The sequence below is a fragment of the Entelurus aequoreus genome, linkage group LG14 (genome assembly GCF_033978785.1).
Source record: "Entelurus aequoreus isolate RoL-2023_Sb linkage group LG14, RoL_Eaeq_v1.1, whole genome shotgun sequence".
NCBI classification, from domain to species: Eukaryota; Metazoa; Chordata; class Actinopteri; order Syngnathiformes; family Syngnathidae; genus Entelurus; species Entelurus aequoreus.
The window spans coordinates 46,706,328-46,725,466 of NC_084744.1; the positions used below are offsets into that span (position 1 = coordinate 46,706,328).

Consider the following 19,139-nt stretch of genomic DNA (forward strand, 5'->3'; position numbering starts at 1 on the left):
TTTTAACAACACTCAGTAAACGTTTGGAAACTGAGGAGACCAATTTTTTAAGCTTTTCAGGTGGAATTCTTTCCCATTCTTGCTTGATGTACAGCTTAAGTTGTTCAACAGTCCGGAGTCTCTGTTGTCGTATTTTACGCTCCACACATTTTCAATGGGAGACAGGTCTGGACTACAGCCAGGCCAGTCTAGTGCCCGCACTCTTTTACTATGAAGCCACGCTGTTGTAATATGTGGCTTGGCATTGTCTTGCTGAAATAAGCAGGGGCGTCCATGATAACGTTGCTTGGATGGCAACATATGTTGCTCCAAAACCTGTATGTACCTTTCAGCATTAATGGTGCCTTCACAGATGTGTAAGTTACCCATGTCTTGGTCACTAATACACCCCCATACCATCACAGAGGCTGGCTTTTTAACTTTGTGCCTAGAACAGTCCGGATGGTTCTTTTCCTCTTTGTTCCAGAGGACACGACGTCCACAGTTTCCAAAAACAATTTGAAATGTGGACTTGTCAGACCACAGAAAAGTTTTACACTTTGCATCAGTCCATCTTAGATGAGCTCGGGCCCAGCGAAGCCAGCAGCCTTTCTGGGTGTTGTTGATAAATGGCTTTCGCTTTTAGTTTTAACTTGCACTTACAGATTTAGCGACCAACTGTAGTTACTGACAGTGGTTTTCTCAAGTGTTACTGAGCCCATGTGGTTATATCCTTTACACACTGATGTTGGTTATTGATGCAGTACCTAGGGATCGAAGGTCACAGGCATCAAATGTTGGTTTTCGGCCTTGCAGTGATTTCTCCAGATTCTCTGTACCTGATGATGATATTACGGACCGTAGATGGTGAAATCCCTAAATTCCTTGCAATAGCTCGTTGAGAAATGTTGTTCTTAAACTGTGCGACAATTTGCTCACGCATTTGTTCACAAAGTGGTGACCCTCGCTCCATCCTTGTTTGTGAATGACTCAGCATTTCATGGAAGCTGCTTTTATGCCCAATCATGGCACCCACCTGTTCCCAATTAGCCTGTTCACCTGTTGGATGTTCCAAAATAGCGTTTGATGAGCATTCCTTTAACTTATTTTGACACTTGTGCCAGCTTTTTTGAAACATGTTGCAGGCAAAAAATTCCAAATGAGCTAATGTTTGCAAAAAATAATAATTTTCCAGTTCGAACGTTAAGTATCTTCTTGTCTTTGCAGTCTATTCAATTGAATATAAGTTGAAAAGGATTTGCAAATTGTTGTATTCTGTTTTTATTTAAGATTTACAGACCGTGCCAACTTCACTGGTTCTGGGGTTTGTACATTTAACACATATTTTACAGTATTGTGTTGCATTGGAGATGCTTTGTTGTAAATTTTGCCTAAGTTTTGCTACAAGGTGACATTTTCAACCCCCTTACTGAGTATGCCTAGACACCAGAGCAGGCGGGAGGGTAGGAGACGAAAAGTGATGACAAGTGAGGCCACAGTCTCGACGCAGCCTGAAGTAAAGGGGGAGGAGTTAGGCTGACAACATATACAGAGGAACCTCCATTTACAAACCCCTCTAATTGCGAACTTGTTGATTTAAAAACTTTCAGATTAAGCGAAATAGAGTTCGGAGGCATCCAAACTGCATGCAAGCTCACGCCACAATGCATGAACCTTATAATTTGATGCTTTGGCAATGTTTAACCCGAGCAACCAACATTGTAACATTACAAGTCGGTAAAGAGGAAAACCATCATAGGGCCCCTGGATACTTATGTCTATATGGTGTATGCACACTTGCGGGGACCCTTGAACTGTAACGTCTATGTCAGCTTCGCTTTCCTCCCCACCTCAGACAGGCTGTCTCCAGCGAGGCCTGGCCTGGCTGTGCTGAGCGTGATTGGCCCCTGCTTGGCCCCGCTCTGCCCAGCCATCAACACTAATCCTCTGGCTTTAAAAACTATGGCTTGGGCAGCCTGCCAAATCCTCCCCTGCTCCCCTTCTCTCTGCATTGCAGTGAGGACAAACTAACTCAAATAAAGCTCTCCGTTTGCAACCCTCCCCCTCCTGTCCATTTCTCCCTGCAGATCAGATACACAGACAGCATTCTGCAAGATGTCTTATCTTCTATGCGACTGTGGGTGTAATGACCCTCACATGCAGCAGGACATGGAGCACAATGAGCCGCTCTGTCTCAGCCCGTGACAGTGGAGTGGCTACTGCGGAATAGGAGAGTAGTTTGCACCCACCCTGAACTGAGAGCTGACGGTGGGCTTGCGTCGGGCCGTGCCCATCTTTAACGTCTCGTCTCCATTTCTGCTGCCCACGCGCTCAAAGAGGTCGTAAATGAAGTCCAGCCTGGGGGCACAGTGTTGATGCAAAGCGTGAGACGGGGAGGACACTCAATGGACTCGATAAAAGAAAGATACTTACCTGCTATCTTTGAGAATAAACAATATGTCGTCTCTAAAGGTGTCCCTGTTCTTCTCCAGGACGCCACGAGCGTCGTAAAGCACCTAAAACAAGAACATATTCTGATCTTAATCATAATTACAAGTATTCAGACAAATATTACCAAATAGTAAAGCTACATGCAGAAGTATTTGTGCCTCTTAACCTGTAGACCTGTGATGCTCCTTGGACCCACTAGTCCAGTATTGAGCCTTTTTGACCCTTTAAGGCCACTCTACCACTCACTTGTGTATATTGATGGAAAACTCAATTAAATTCTACTCCTAGTTGATGTGTGTAACAGGCAGGCTTGTGAAAATCTGCAAATTTAATCCCATGGATTTAAACTGAATTTGAACTGAGGTTGCAAACAGGAGGTATATATATATATATATGGGTAAATATGTATATATTAAGGTTGTACGGTATACCGGTATTAGTATAGTACCGCGATACTAATGAATCGTTTTCGGTACTATACGGTCTCTGAAAAGTACCGGTCCCCCACGCCCGCGTCGAAGTCATGTCATGTCATTGCTGGTTTACGAGCAGAACAGCATGTTCGGCAGCGCACAATCATGGAGTACTTACAAGCAGACACAGTGTGTAGACAGAAAAGGGAGAACGGACGCATTTTGGCTTAAAAACTAACGATAAAGGTGAAGTTATAACACTGAAACGCCCTCAGGAAGAGGTGCTATAAGACATGGCTAGCTAGCTAGCGGCTAACATCCATCTGCCGTCGACAGTGTTGTAGCTACTTCTAATCTTCGCCTCCATGGCGACAAATAAAGTATGTTTCTTACAAGTATCATCCCTGCAGGACGAGGAATAGCTAAACATGCTTCACTACACACCGTAGCTCACCGGCGTCACAATGTAAACAAACGCCATTGGTGGATCTACACCTAACATCCACTGTAATGATATCAAGTACAGGCACGTATCTAGTCGATACTACTATGAGTACGTCGATATTTTTTGGCATCGCAACATCTTCTTTCGTTTAAAAAAAAAAAAAGTATATTATGTTTATAAACTCAGGAAATATGTCCCTGGACACATGAGGACTTTGAATATGACCAATGTATGATCCTGTAACTACTTGGTATTGGATTGATACCTAAGTTTGTGGTAACATCCGAAACTAATGTAAAGTATCAAATAACAGAAGAAGTGATTATTACATTTTAACAGAAGTGTAGATAGAACATGTTAAAAGAGAAAGTAAGCAGATATTAACAGTAAATGAACAAGTAGATTAATAATTCATTTTCTACCACTTGTCCTTAATAATGTTGACAAAATAATAGGTAGATAAATGACACAATATGTTACTGCATACGTCAGCAGACAAATTAGGAGCCTTTGTTTGTTTACTTACTACTAAAAGACAAGTTGTCTTGTATGTTCACTATTTTATTTAAGGACTTAACTGCAATAAGAAACATATGTTTAATGTAGCCTAAGATTTTTTGTTAAAATAAAGCCAATAATGCAATTTTTTTTGTGGTGCCCAAGATTTTGAAAAGTACTGAAAGTATCGAAAATATTTTAGTACCGGTACCAAAATATTGGTATCGTTACAACACTAGTATATATATATATATATATATATATATATATATATATATATATATATATATATATATATATATATATATATATATATATATATATATAATAACTTGAAGTAAATAATGAAGATTAAAAACCAATTACAATTAAAAAAAAAATCTAAATTTATTTTTACTAAAAGCTTACCTTTTTTATATTTGCATAGTATGTATAAATTATTAATGTTGTAAATACAAACCTTTATATATCTAGAAAGGGTGGTCCTAAAGAGGTAGGCATTTTTCGGAGGTCTCAAGAAGGTAACAAATAAAAGATTGTGTGTGTGTGTTCTTGTATTTAAACCCTTCTTGAGACATCAACAAAGAAAAGTAGCTTCCATATGAGGACCGGTGAACAAGTTAGGACCGAAATCATGGTCCCAATACGGAAAACCATTGCATCTAATAGAGAATGTTTCATTTGCAACCCTGGTGGTGAAATCTATCAAAATTAGGGTGGTCCCAAAAAGGAGGGATTTTTCAAATTGACTACGTCGGTTTTAAAAGTGCACCCCCTCTGGTCAACATATGAAATAACAAGTGTGTGTAAGAAATTTAAATGTGCCCCCTTTGGCCAAAATTAATACAGAAATAAAATAAATATGTATATAGAGACATACTGTAATAACTTGAAGTAAATAACAAAGATTAAAAACCAATTACAAACAACAAATACAAAATTAACAAAAAGCAGTCTTTCTCACAATGTGTGGTCTTTTTTCTTGTAAAATTGGGAACAATTTCTCATATCCTTTCTGTTTCTGTAATATTGCAATATTTTCTCGTAAAATTATTACTTTTTTATGTAAAATTATTACTTTTATCACAATATTGCCAATTATTTTGTTGTTCTTGTAAAATAGTGACATTTTTGGAGTAAAAATTCAGATCATTATTATAAATTTGTCAGTATTTTAAAGTTTTCTTATAAAATTGTGACTTTTGTTTCTTTTCATAAAATTGCCAAAATTTTAAGGTTTTCTTGTAACATTGCAATGTTATTGAGTAGAATTGCAACTTTTATCATGATATTGCACAAATATTTAGTTTTTCTTGTAAAATTTTGACTTTCGTTGAGTGACATTACGACTTTTATTATAATACTGACAAAATTCTAAGTTTTTCTTGTGAACCTGTGACCTTTTTCTTGTGAAATTCCAACTCATTTTTCACAAGAAGCTTTTTTATATTTGCATAGTATGTATATATTATTAATGTTGTAAATACAAATCTTTATACATCTAGAAAGGGTGGTCCTAAAGAGGTAGGCATAATTCGGAGGTCTCAAGAAGATAACAAATACAAGAATGTGTGTGTGTGTGAGAGAGAGAAAAAGAGAGAAAGACAGAGAAAGGTGAGAGGGAGAGAGCTATAATCCAATAAAACAAACTCATCCCTTGTTCCCCTCGTGGCTCTTAGGGGAAGCCATGAGATCCATACTGATGTGATACATCATTTATAATTCCCCAACCCTACTTCATACAAAGCTAAGTTGTTTTTGTCAGTTTCAGTTTTGTTTGAAACCGTGTTTACTATGGATGTGTTGTGACACTGCAAACTGGACACAATTTGACAACATTTTGCAGGGGAGAATGTTTTTGTAATTGTCAATATGTTCTCGATTTTAATACCATAGTCTCCAAATCTGAGGGTGAGGCCGAACACAAGTCATTTGATGGCTTTAGGAGGAGGCAGTAATTTTGTCTCGTGATTTGACAGGGAGCTAACTCACACAAGGAGCCTGCAAAGTGTAACACTGGAAAGGGACACCGAGAGGGATGAGGAGGGCTTTGGGGGTATCCTCTTTGGATGAAGTCATTACCATAAGCATCCATGCCAAACTTGTGACTGTGCTGCCTTGCTCACAGTGAGGCCCTTGTCTAAGGAAGCCCATTATCCTATTCAGCATTGTGCCTGTGTGTGTGCATGTGTGTGTCCCCACTTGTATCAGGCTAATATTTGCCCTTATCTAAGTCATAATAACTACAAAAGCACTCTTACGAGTGCAGACCTCCAACAGGCCCTATGTCCTAATAGTAAAGAATCCATTTAAAAAAAACCTGAATCAAGGCAGTGATCTGAAACCACCCCGAAAATCAAATAACTTGTTACTTATCCCATTTCTGACATTTCCTGAAAGTTTAATCAAAATCTGCCAATAGTAATCAGAAAAACCCCAGCGAATACATACCCTAGGTAAAAATTGACTTTATAGGGCAGGGGTCTGCAACCCAAAATGTTGAAAGAGCCATATCGTACCAAAAATACAAAAAAATAAAATCTGTCTGGAGCCGCAAAAAATTAAAAGCCTTATATAAGTGTTATAATGAATGAAACACATGATGCAAGTGTCTATATTAGCTATTTTAGCCTAATATCAAAGGCTGACGCAAATCTTCATTGACAGAAATGTTGTATTTTTATTTTTATTCTACACATTTTTGCAACATTGGAAATCATTATTAAAATGGAGGCTTCTCACAGGATGAGGTAACTTCTGGAAATTACTGGCTCAGAATGGACAAAAGTATAAATGTGTGTGTCCAAGTTTAAGGAAATGGCAGGCTGTCTTCTTCTAATGGATTTATTACAATCTTTGCAAGCTGGGTAATGTTTGCCGTGGTCTGGAACAACATGGCACACAAACAACTATGATAAATGCAGCCTCATTCCACACAGATAATGTGTCATGAGACATGCAAATATAAATTAAATACACGGAGGACATAAGTAAAGGAAATTAAATGAGCTCAAATATACCTACAAACGAGGCATAATGATGCAATATGTACATACAGCTAGCCTAAATAGCATGTTAGCATCAATTAGCTTGCAGTCATGGATTGACCAAATATGCCTGATAAGCACTCCAGCAAATCAATAAAATCAACAAAGCTCATCTTTGTGCATTCACGCACAGCATAAAACGTTTGGTGAACAAAATGAGATAAAGAAGTAGTGGCATAAAACATGTCTTTCTATGGCAGCATCGAAGAAAGTTTTACAGGTAAACAAACTACGATGAGTTTAAGGATCGCTGAAATTAGTAGGACAAAACGGTGCTTGCCAAATACTCTGATCAGTGAAGCATGTATAACATAAACAGTGGGATTTCTAACAATTAGGAATGTTTGTGTCATGTTTGTTCTCCTACAGAAAATATATTAAAACAAAAAATATATTTTTTCTTCATCTTTTTTCATTTTCACACATCTCTGAGAGAGGTCCAGGGAGACACTAGAGCTCCCTGGACATACAAAAGGGGAATATCCTTTTGTATGTGTGTGTGTGTGTGTGTGTGTGTGTGTGTGTGTGTGTGTGTGTGTGTGTGTGTGTGTGTGTGTGTGTGTGTGTGTGTGTGTGTGTGTGTGTGTGTGTGTGTGTGTGTTAATTACCTCTCCTGCATAGTGCTTAATGCCGAACTGGTGGTCGGTCACCCTGGGCTTCACGTAGTACTGGTTAGTCTGAAAAGAGACATGATGGATGGATAATCAAATCAAAGGTACAATATGTATGCATTATGAAGCCTAAAATACCACAACGGAGACCCCGGACTGTTGAATAACTTAAGCTGTACATCAAGCAAGAATGGGAAAGAATTCCACTTAAAAAATGTGTCTCCTTAGTTCCCAAACGTTTACTGAGTGTTGTTAAAAGGAAAGGCCATGTAACACAGTGGTAAAAATGCCCCTATTACAACTTTTTTGCAATGTGTTGCTGCCATTCAATTCTAAGTTAATGATTATTTGCAAAAAAAATAATCAATTTCTCAGTTGGAACATTAAGGCCATGTCCACACGAACACAGATACTTAATAAACGCATACTTATCTCTGTGTTTAGGGCTCTTGTCCACACGCAGACGCATACTTTTGTCTTTAAAAAAGCAGACTTTTACAAACGCTGGCCAAAGTGTAGAGATCCAAAACTCTCCGCTTAGCATATGCTTGTACACGGCACAAACGGAGACTTGTGATGACGTCACGGTTGTGCGCTGTCATTTCCAAAGCTCAACAACACTGCCTTGCTGCCTTTAAACAAACTATAAGATGACTTACTGTATGTTTGAACGTAAACATGCTGCTATTTTCACTCAACTTTCATTAATGGAGAAAGAATACAAATTGTCAGCCAATATAAATATATTGGGTTAATATAGATTCAAAGCTGTCCTTTTAAGCCCGTATTGGCAAATTGTGTAAAATAATCAAGTTTCATCTCGCAAATTTTCGTGCAATTCGAAATGAAATGTCAACTGAAGCTGCAAAATTGTATTTGCATTCGATGATTTTCAGCCACTTCAACTATTGCCTTACCAGCTGGTCTCAAGCTGGTCAGAGTTAAAAAAAACCCCATTGGAAATCTTGTACAAACAAGCAATTAAAGTTATGGATAAAAAACCTAGGCACTATCATCACTGTGCCATTCTAAAAAAATACAGTATTTTAAACTGGGACAGTCTTCACACATTTAATACCTGGGATTTATATAGCGCTTTTCTAAGTACCCAAAGTCGCTTTACATGTTAAAAACCCATCATTCATTCACACCTGGTGGTGGTAAACTACTTTCGTAGCCACAGCTGCCCTGGGGTAGACTGACGGAAGCGTGGCTGCCAATTTGCGCCTACGGCCCCTCCGACCACCACCTGTCATTCATTCAACGGTGTGAGTGGCACCGGGGGCAAGGGTGAAGTGTCCTGCCCAAGGACACAACGGCATGGTAAGAGGCAGGGAGCGAACCTGAAACCCTCAGGTTTCTGACACGGGCGCTCTACCCACTACGCCATGCCGCCCCATTTGCAGACTTAAAAGTGACCTATAAAGTACTGCATGAATTGGCTCCAGATCCTCTGGCTGAGTTCATCAGCCAAAGAAACACTCCAGGCTCTGTCAGAGGTGACTGTTATATTCCTCTGCGCAGGAGCACTTTCAGCAAGTCGGCCTGGTCAGTAAAGAGCGCAAATGTGTGGAACTCAAAAACTGAAATCTAAGTAAGATTAAATATCTCAAATAAGGGTGATATTTGCTTATTTTCTGTCTGATAAGATAATTGTTCTCACTAAGCAGATTTTATGTTAAAGTGTTTTACCTGTTTTAAGGGTTTTGGTCCTAAATGATCTCAGTAAGATATTACAGCTTGTTGCTGAGATTTTTATGACCTATATTGAGTAAAACATGCTTGAAACTAGAATATCAACTGATGCAAAGCTGTGTCATCAACACTCACAAATATAAAACTACTTTTTTAAATTAAAAATATCTTACTTCAAGCATGAAAAATAAAATCATGATGCCGAGCGCATATCATTATGTCAAGATAATGGCACAGCATTTATTTAATTTAAAAATATTTTTCAACATATTGAGCAAAAAGGTCTAATTTTTTTTCTACCAAGAAAAGTGCACTTGTTAATAGTGAGAATATACTTATTTTAAGGTATTTTTGGGTTCATTGAGGTTAGCTAATTTGACTTGTTTTGGAAAGTCTTGACAAGCCAAATTTTCTTGTTCCATTGGCAGGTAATTTTGCTTAGTTCAAGTAAAATACCCCTAAGTTATTTATTTTTTTTTCTTGTTTTTGAACACTGACTTTTTGCAGTGTGAGGAGGTTAAACTGGTCACAACTTAGAAGGCCTTCACAAATTTTTTTTAAATGTGGCTTATCAACGCCTACAACTGCCAGCACTAAAAGATGAGCCTGTTTTGATGCTAAGATAAATGATATGTTGTGATGTTGTATATTATTTTTTATCATATTGTATATGTATATTGTGCTTTTATTCTTTTTCTCTCTCTTTTAAATTGTAATTTTACTGCCTTTTTTACATCATGGCCAGGGGACTACAGATGAAATCTAGCCTTCTGGCTAATTCTGGCTTTTTTTAACCATGTGTAGTCATGTGTTTTATGAAATTGCATTGTCCCCTTTGAAATAAACTAATCAAATCTAATCTAATCTAATCTAATCTAATCAACATTATTATTATTTTTTATTTTATTTTTAATTAAATAAAGAAAAAATAAATAATAATACATTATTAATATTAATAATCAGAAATAAAATAACATTTTATATATATATATATATATATATATATATATATATATATATATATATATATATATATATATATATATATATATATATATATATATATAAACATACACATAGTTAATGAACAGGTAGGTAGTATTTCCTGCTTGGCATTGCTGCCTGTCGCACCTCCTCCAGTGCCCACGGGTCAGCTGCAGGGTCATCAGCCAGGAACCACCATTCACCAACGTTTCACTCCTTTAATCCTGGAACGTCTCCTGGTGGCGGAGCAGTGACAGGGACGTCTCCCTGTCACCCCCTGCAGCTGATAGCTGTTACCCCCTGCGGCTGTTATCGGGGTTAGTTGTTCTTTCCCCAGCTCCTGTCCTTCCTCCTCAGCCAGAGCCAAAAGCTGCCTTTCTCGGCCTCCTCTGCCAGATCTTTTATGGCCTTTCTCAGCTTTCTTCCAGTCACTCCTACGTCCCTCAAAAGGCGTGTGGTTGACAGCCCCACGTAGCCTCGGCAGCCAACTTCTACTGGGTAGATGGTTGTCTTCCAGCCAGCCTCCCGGCACTCAGCAGCCAGCTCCGAGTACTTGGCCTTCTTGCGCTCAAAGGCGGCCTCGATCCCCTCCTCCGATGGTACGGTCAGCTCAATAAGGTGCACCACTCTTGCCTTGCTGGACCACACTACAATATCCGGGCGGAGAGATGTAGTGGTGATCTCCGTGGGGAACCGGAGCTGCCTATTGAGGTCAACCCTCATGTCCCACTCCTGGTCTGGGGAAAAGGGCCTTGCTGCTGTCTCTCTTGGCCTGATGTATCTTTGACCCCCCCCTTCCGTGACAAAGCTGGTATGGTTCTCTGCTGGTGGTGATTCTTTGCTGCCCTGTCGACACCCCTCCAGCACCTCCGCTAGTTTCCTCAGGACCTGGTCGTGGCGCCATCTATAGCGCCCCTGAGAGAGTGCGGTCTTGCAGCCCGACAAGATGTGCTGGAGGCTTGCGTTGGGAGCATTGCAGAGTGAGCAGCATTCCTCGTTCCCGAACCATTGGTGAAGGTTACGAGGACAGGGAAGCGTGTCGTAGGTTGAACGAATAAGGAAGCTGATCCTTGCCTGTGGAATCTTCCACAGGTCGGACCAGCTGATGTTCCGGTTGACCACTCCCTCCCAGGTTGTCCACCTTCCTTGTCGGCCCTGCGACACGGCCTTGATCTTATAGCGCTCTTCCTCCATCCTCGTCACCTCCGCCACCACCATCTCCTTCCTCTCCTTGCGGTTGGCCTTAGACCAGAACCGAGGCGCTTCTCCCCATCCTAGCCCTGCTCTTCCTGCCTGGACTCTGCCCATGAGCTCTTGGTGATGCAGCCTACTGACAGCTCGGTCAACCTCAGTTTGGGCTTTCCACTTTCGGCCAGTGGGAACCTTGGCATTGGCGTTCCTTACTGACTGGTCAGTGGACTCTCTTAGTTCGAGGACCAGCCTGGACTTCTCCTGCATATAGCCCAGACTGATAGACTGCAGTGGCAGCTGCAGTGCGTTCTTCCCAAAGAGGCCCGTTTCTGAAAGGCACCGTGGTAGTCCCAGCCACTTTCTGATGAATGAGTTGGCTTTTCCATCCATCTTACTCACGGCAGATGAGGGGATCTCGCTCATTTTCAGAGGCCACATCACCCTCCTGTAGAGTATGAACTGGTAGCACCAGACCTTGTACTTTCCAGGGAGTTGGCTCTGGTCGATCCTTGCCAGGCCGTCCGTGAGTTGTTTCATGACAGTCCTCCCCATCTGTTTATCGGACAGCTCTGCAGTGTACTGCCTCCCCAGGCTTTTGATGGGTTGCTCAGACAGGAGGGGGATTTTCTCTCCCCCGACGACAAAGATGGTGTTGTCGTTTCTGACTCCCCTTCTGAGTGACAGGCTACGGGATTTGGAGGGTTTGATCTTCATTCTGGCCCATGATGTCAACTCATCCACCCTTTTCAGCAGTCGAGATGTACATGCTGCTGTCTGAAGGAGGCTGGTGACATCGTCCATATAGCTCCTCAATGGGGGTAACCTCTGACCAGATGGTGTTTTGATTCCTCCAACCATTTGCCTTGCTCCGATGAGGATTATCTCAAAGGCTGCCACGAACAAGATTGGAGAAATGGCACACCCCATTGCAATTCCCACTTCTAGATGCTGCCACCCGGTGGTGAAGTCCTGGAGGGCAAAGCACATCTGCAGATCGCTGAAGTAAAGCGCTACCAGGTTCTTGATGCAGGGTGGCATGTGGAAGAACTCCAAGGCGTAGTTGATCAGCTGGTGTGGGACCGATCCGTACGCGTTGGCGAGATCGAGCCAGATGACATGCAGGTCGGTCTTCTCCCGCTTGGCCTTCTGGATCTGGTCCCAGATCATCGTAGAGTGCTCTACGCATCCTGGGAAACCTGGAACTCCTGCTTTCTGGCAGTTGGTGTCGATGTAGCAATTCTCTAGCAGGTAGGTGGTCATCCTTCTGGCCAGCACTGAGAAGAAGATTTTTCCTTCTACGTTCAGCAGGGCGATGTTTCTGAATTGGCCGATATTTTTGGAGTTTTCTTCCTTCGGGATGAATACCGCTACAGCCCTTTGCCACTCCGCTGGAATGAGTTGCTTTTTCCAGGCAGTTCTCATTAGATACCAGAGCAGTTCAAGTACCTTGGGGCAGTTCTTATAGAGCTTGTAGGGAACTCCATTGGGGCCTGGTGCTGATGAGGACCTTGCCTTCTTCACGGTTTGCCTAACTTCGCTGAGCTTGGGGGGCATGATGTTAAATTCAGCTGTCGGTGGCGCAGGCCGGGGCACGTACCCTGGTGTTCCTAATGGGACGTTTCTTAGCGGATCACTGTACTGCCTTTTGACGTGCTGTTCCATTTGCTCCCTGGTGGTTTCGAGCTTCCCGGACTTTTTCTCCTCCAGCAGTTGTCTGGCGTGCTTGAAGGGATCCTTGAAGAAGCTGGCTCGCTCTTTCTGCTTCCGTTTGCTACGCTTGCGGATGCGTTCAGCTCTGCGGAGCCTGGATAGCCTTTGCCTGACCTCCTCCCACAGGACTTTCAGACCTTCTCTCTCTGGCTGGGTTGCCTTCCTCCAGTTCTTGCGGAGTTGTCGGCGTCTTCGCACAAGCTCGGCGATCTCCTTTTCCCTCCTCCCCATTTCCCTTGGGGCAGTCCTCTGCTTGGAGATAATTTCACCAAACCTGTCTTTGCAGGTCTGGTATATGATGTCCCCAAACAGGTTAAGCTTAGCTTCGGCACCTCCATGCAACCTTTCCTCCAGGATCTTGGTCAGGTCTGTATCCAAAGTACGCCATGCCTCTGCTTCATTTGCCTTTGGCCATTTGAGCTTGTTCCTTCTTGCTGGTTTCTTGGTCTCTGCTTGTGGCTCTGTTCTGTGTGAGATGGTAGAGATTGGGTCTTGGTGCTCACGTGGGGGCTCAGCCTCCACCGAGGGGCTTTCTTCCTCTGTGCCATCTGTGCTTTCAGCAACATTGGGTCCGTTAGCACTGTGGTTTTCTACCTGGCTTCTGGTCCCTCTTGTCTCACCCGCTGCCGCGGTGCAAGGTTGCTGTTGGCCTCTCTGACCACACTTTGCTTTCCCCTGGTGGATTCGCAGTCCCCTGTACGTGGTCACCTTTTCCCATCCGCAAGCACACTTTCGGAGGATCTTCTCCTCATTAACTGGAGTTCTGATGTTCTCGTTATCCGTTTCCGTTGCCATCGTCGTTACCGTGTGGTCCGTCATGTTAGGCCCATCTTTCATCCCGCCTCTCGGAGGGCCTGCGGGTTGTTTTTTCCTTGATTTCTTCGTAGTTAAGGTGGGTGTCCCTCTTGCGAGAGACCAGTGGGTTGGGTAACTAGCCGTCCACTCCCGGTGCGGTCTTTCCCTGCTGCCATCCAGTCTTTCCTGGCTGTCCTCCAGTCTTCCCTGGACTCCAACTGCCCTGTTCACAGTAGTCACTGGGGTTTCCAGAACTTCAGTTAATGAACAGGTAGGTAGTATTTCCTGCTTGGCATTGCTGCCTGTCGCACCTCCTCCAGTGCCCACGGGTCAGCTGCAGGGTCATCAGCCAGGAACCACCATTCACCAACGTTTCACTCCTTTAATCCTGGAACGTCTCCTGGTGGCGGAGCAGTGACAGGGACGTCTCCCTGTCACCCCCTGCAGCTGATAGCTGTTACCCCCTGCGGCTGTTATCGGGGTTAGTTGTTCTTTCCCCAGCTCCTGTCCTTCCTCCTCAGCCAGAGCCAAAAGCTGCCTTTCTCGGCCTCCTCTGCCAGATCTTTTATGGCCTTTCTCAGCTTTCTTCCAGTCACTCCTACGTCCCTCAAAAGGCGTGTGGTTGACAGCCCCACGTAGCCTCGGCAGCCAACTTCTACTGGGTAGATGGTTGTCTTCCAGCCAGCCTCCCGGCACTCAGCAGCCAGCTCCGAGTACTTGGCCTTCTTGCGCTCAAAGGCGGCCTCGATCCCCTCCTCCGATGGTACGGTCAGCTCAATAAGGTGCACCACTCTTGCCTTGCTGGACCACACTACAATATCCGGGCGGAGAGATGTAGTGGTGATCTCCGTGGGGAACCGGAGCTGCCTATTGAGGTCAACCCTCATGTCCCACTCCTGGTCTGGGGAAAAGGGCCTTGCTGCTGTCTCTCTTGGCCTGATGTATCTTTGGGGAGTAATATAGGGAGTAATCCTTTTTTTTTTTTTAAAGCAGTACAAGACACTTGTGATTTAGGGCTATATAAATAAACATTGATTGATTGATAATTCGAAAAATTAAAGTCAGGCTTATGGGGCGTGACATAAGTGACCCAGTTTTACCAGTATGAAGTAAATTTCTCCAATTTATAATTAATAAAGGCAGTTATCTTCTCCATTTTATATATGTCCATTGTGATTTCCATCCATTTCTTCAAAGTTGGGCTCTCCTGGGATATCCATTTCCTAGTAATGGTCTTTTTACAAGCCATCTAATCAACATTAAGACAAATGACACATCAAAATGGGCTTTGTGACACTCCCGCTGGACGTAAATATTTATGATATAAAAGGATACAGGCAGTTTAGTTGGTTTGACAAATCATTCAACTAACTAAAGAGAGAGAATAACATGGTTTTGCAGCTTTGCAGAACAAATATGATGCAATAGGATGTACTGTATTTTTTTTTGCAAAGTAAAAAAAAAAAAAGGCAGGGTTATTTTGTAGCACTCGCTGTTCTAAGAACACTCTTTTGTGCACAAGGCTGATGAGGCTCATAGAAAGGCTGCTCACATTTCAGCATTGTTGCGTTCGCATGCGAGCGTGCGTTTAGGGGGGGTAGGGGGGGGTGTAGGAGTGCTGCACGGACATTCAACTTGCAACCGCTCGGAGGTTTCCCTGGATCATCTTACGTAGTTGTGCGTGCATGTGTTAGCGGTCTGGTAAAGCGTGAAAGATGTATTGTGTGTGCTCGCACGTGTACATGCAGACTCACTGCGTGTCGGCTGTGCAGTTTCTCCAGGAGGGTGTAGTCAGTGCCTTTGGGGAAGCGACTCTCCTCATTGATAAGAGCCAACATGCCCAGTTTCTAAAAGACAGGGTGACAAAAGAGCATTGCAGTCGTGATACAACAAGACATAAAGCGAAACCACAATCTTTCTCACGACAAACATTCACATAATAACACACTTCTACAACACCAATTCACAGGGCACGTTGTTCACTAAGTAGGCTCTGTCTGTTAACACAATGTCAAAAACAACACACAAATAAGTATAGTAATATTACTTGTACACTCTATGTAACATTGTGAAACCAAATACAATATATTGAATATATAAAGGGAACAATATCCAAATCCATTGCTATTCTTAATAAAGTAAGACACATGCTGAATAAGAAATGTCTGCATATGTTATAATATTCTTTTATTTTTCCATATTTAATATATCGTGTTGAAGTTTGGGGAAATGTTTATAAAACAAACATAGACCCAATAATTAAACTTCAAAAAAGGGTAATTAGAATAATACACAAAGCGTGGTAATATGAACCTACCAACACATTATTCATAAGTTCTGCTGTTTTAAAATGTTCAGATATTGTGTTTTTAAATACAATGGAAATTATGTTTCGAGTAAAGAACAAAAGCCTTCTAGCTTGTATTCTTAGGTTATTTAAATCAAAAAGAGAAAACTATAATTTATGGGGGGATATTGATTTTTGAAGTATGTAAAGTAAGAAGGAATATAAAATACAAATGTATTTCAGTTTTAGGAGTCAAATGGTGGAACAAACTCAGTGATGAGTTGAAGACATGTGGTTCTTTGTTAAGGTTTAAAAAAGCCTTGAAAGGTGAACTAATGGAAAATTATAAAATATAGCAACGATTACTTTCATCCCACTGATTTTTTGAACGTTGATGTTCCAGGCAATCTTATTTTCAGTGAATGTATAGGATAGGCAAATATAAGCCTATGGCTTCAGCCTATTCCTTTTTCAGTCATTCTTTTTCTTTTTGTGTGTGTATGATTGTTAATATGGATTATCTGTGCTGTTAAATTGATCACACAAACTGGTTGATTATATGACCGAAATGAACTCATTTGATTCATTCAAATACTAAGACAGAAAAGGGAAAAAAGTCCAAATTATATCACACTTTACCCTATTGCATATTGTTTTGTTTTCTAAGCATGTTCTACATACAGTACAGGTCAAAAGTTTGGACACACCTTCTCATTTGAATGTGTTTTCTTTATTTTCATGACTATTTACATTGTATATTGTCACTGAAGGTGTCAAAACTATGACACCTGTGAAATGAAAAAACATTTCAGGTGACTACCTCTTGAAGCTCATGGAGAGAATGCGAAAATATAAAAACATGTTTTCAGTTATTTCACATAACTCCACATGTGTTCATTCATAGTTTTGATGCCTTCAGTGACACTCTACTATGTAGATAGTCGTGAAAATAAAGAAAACGCATTGAATGTAAAGGTGTGTCCAAACTTTTGGTCTGTACTGTATGTTTGGCCTAATTAACATTAGTAAGAAAAAAAAAGGCAACATGAACTAAAAATAGCAATACTGCAGTAGTATTGGCCACCAGATGAGACCAAACCAATCATATCGGGGCCACGGATTGGCTCAGCCTCAGGCAGCATTACTATATTGGTTTAAAGAGGTATAAAGGTGACTAAAGAGTGTTACTTTTTAATTTTTGTATTAATAAAACAATTATTTAGATTGTCTTAAATATATTTGTTATACTCTATGAAAATATTTGATTTATAATTTATTATTTCTACTTTTGACAGTTATTCTTTTTTATATAGCCAAATTAAACAAATATATTGTTTGAAAATCCACTATTTTGCGTGTTTTGTGTGTCTAATGCTTCACTAATAGTGTTTATAGCATTTTATCTGTTTTAATGGCTAAGCTTTTATTGTTTTGAATATTGATCTGTACTGTGGCACATTTAAGATTCATTTAAATGAAAAGTACATAACAAATAAAATGTATTATTATTATTTTATTATTTTTGCGGGTGTTGTGGCATCTTACTCTATTCAGCGGTCCCTGAGGTGAAAACACCTCCTCGTATCATATAGAAGGATCATCATGTTTTAATAGAGCACAGCTTGTAGGTTGAATGTGCACAATTTAATTTCTTAGTTGCACAGACAGTAATGTGTTTGTATAAGTTTATATTGGGGTATGTTGTTTCTTGTTGCAGAAAGACTTTAAAGGGGAACTGAACTGCACCTTAGGCTCCATTGTAAGCGGACTTTTGATCAAATGTATTTAATATTTAGAATGCATAAATTGTTTTAAAAATCTATCCATCGTCATAAGTCTTTCATAATGGTTGTGAACAATAATAAAAAAAAAATAAAGTGCAGTTCCCCTTCAATGACTCGTGTTTTCATGTTGGCAGCGAGCAAGCTGGCATCAAACAGTCCATGAATTTATCAAAGTGCAGTTATCGCTCATGGGTTTTCCATCATTTTCATTTAAAACGATAATGCTAATCGTCGTGAGTTGTACCGCAGTTACCATTAGTATCGTTCATCGTTACATCCATACATCATTATCGCTAAGCCACAACATAAATACAACATAAAGTATGAAATATAAAGTCTAGCTACACAGCATTGAAACACGCGCACATGTTCATTGCAAAATAAAAGCATGGCATTAATAACCTGCATTCTACAGCCACTTTTTTTATAAAACCCAAAACCAGTGAAGTTGGCACGTTGTGTAAATCATAAGTAAAAACAGAATACATTGATTTGCAAATCCTTTTTAACTTATATTTAATTGAATAGACAGCAAAGATCAGATACTTAATATATGAACCTTGGAAAACGTTATTTTCTTGCAAATATTAGCTCATGTGGAATTTGATGCTTGAAACATGTTTAAAAAAAAGCTGGCACAAGTGGCAAAAAAGACTGAGAAAGTTGAGGAATGCTAATCAAACACTTATTTGGAACATCCCACAGGTGAACAGGCTAATTCGGAACAGGTGGGTGCCATGATTGGGTATAAAAGCAGCTTCCATGAAATGCTCAGTCATTCACAAACAAGGATGGGGCGAGGGTCACCACTTTGTCAACAAATGCGTGAGCAAATTGTTTAAGAACAACATTTCTCAACCAGCTATTGCAAGGATATCATCAAAATGTTCAGAGACTGTGGAGAAATCACTGCACGTAAGCAGCAAGGCTGAAAACCAACATTGAATGCCCTGAGGCAGTACTGCATCAAAAACAGACATCAGTGTGTAAAGGATATCACCACATCGGCTCAGGAACACTTTAGAAAACCACTGTCAGTAAATACTTTTCTTCGCTACATCTGTAAGTGCAAGTTAAAACTAAAAGCGAAAGCCATTTATCAACAACACCCAGATACGCCGCCGGCTTCGCTGGGCCTGAGCTCATCTAAGATGGACTGATGCACATGTTCTGTGGTCTGACGAGTCCACATTTCAAATTGTTTTTGGAAGCTGTGGACGTTGTTTTCTTACGGAACAAAGAGGAAAAT

The 19,139-nt window shown here is 41.0% G+C and overlaps 1 protein-coding gene across 3 annotated transcripts in view; it reads right to left on the bottom strand.

The window, feature by feature from the left end:
* The window catches only part of myo10l3 (myosin X, like 3), a 216,170-nt gene that overhangs the window by 73,152 nt on the left and 123,879 nt on the right, over positions 1–19,139 (bottom strand). For all 3 annotated transcript variants that reach the window (XM_062070009.1, XM_062070011.1, XM_062070010.1), the window contains 4 exons: positions 15,574–15,666; positions 7,442–7,510; positions 2,413–2,495; positions 2,229–2,337 (listed from right to left, as the gene is read on the bottom strand). In XM_062070009.1, the coding sequence (XP_061925993.1) occupies positions 2,229–2,337; positions 2,413–2,495; positions 7,442–7,510; positions 15,574–15,666 (354 nt within the window). The remainder of the gene's footprint in view (positions 1–2,228; positions 2,338–2,412; positions 2,496–7,441; positions 7,511–15,573; positions 15,667–19,139) is intronic.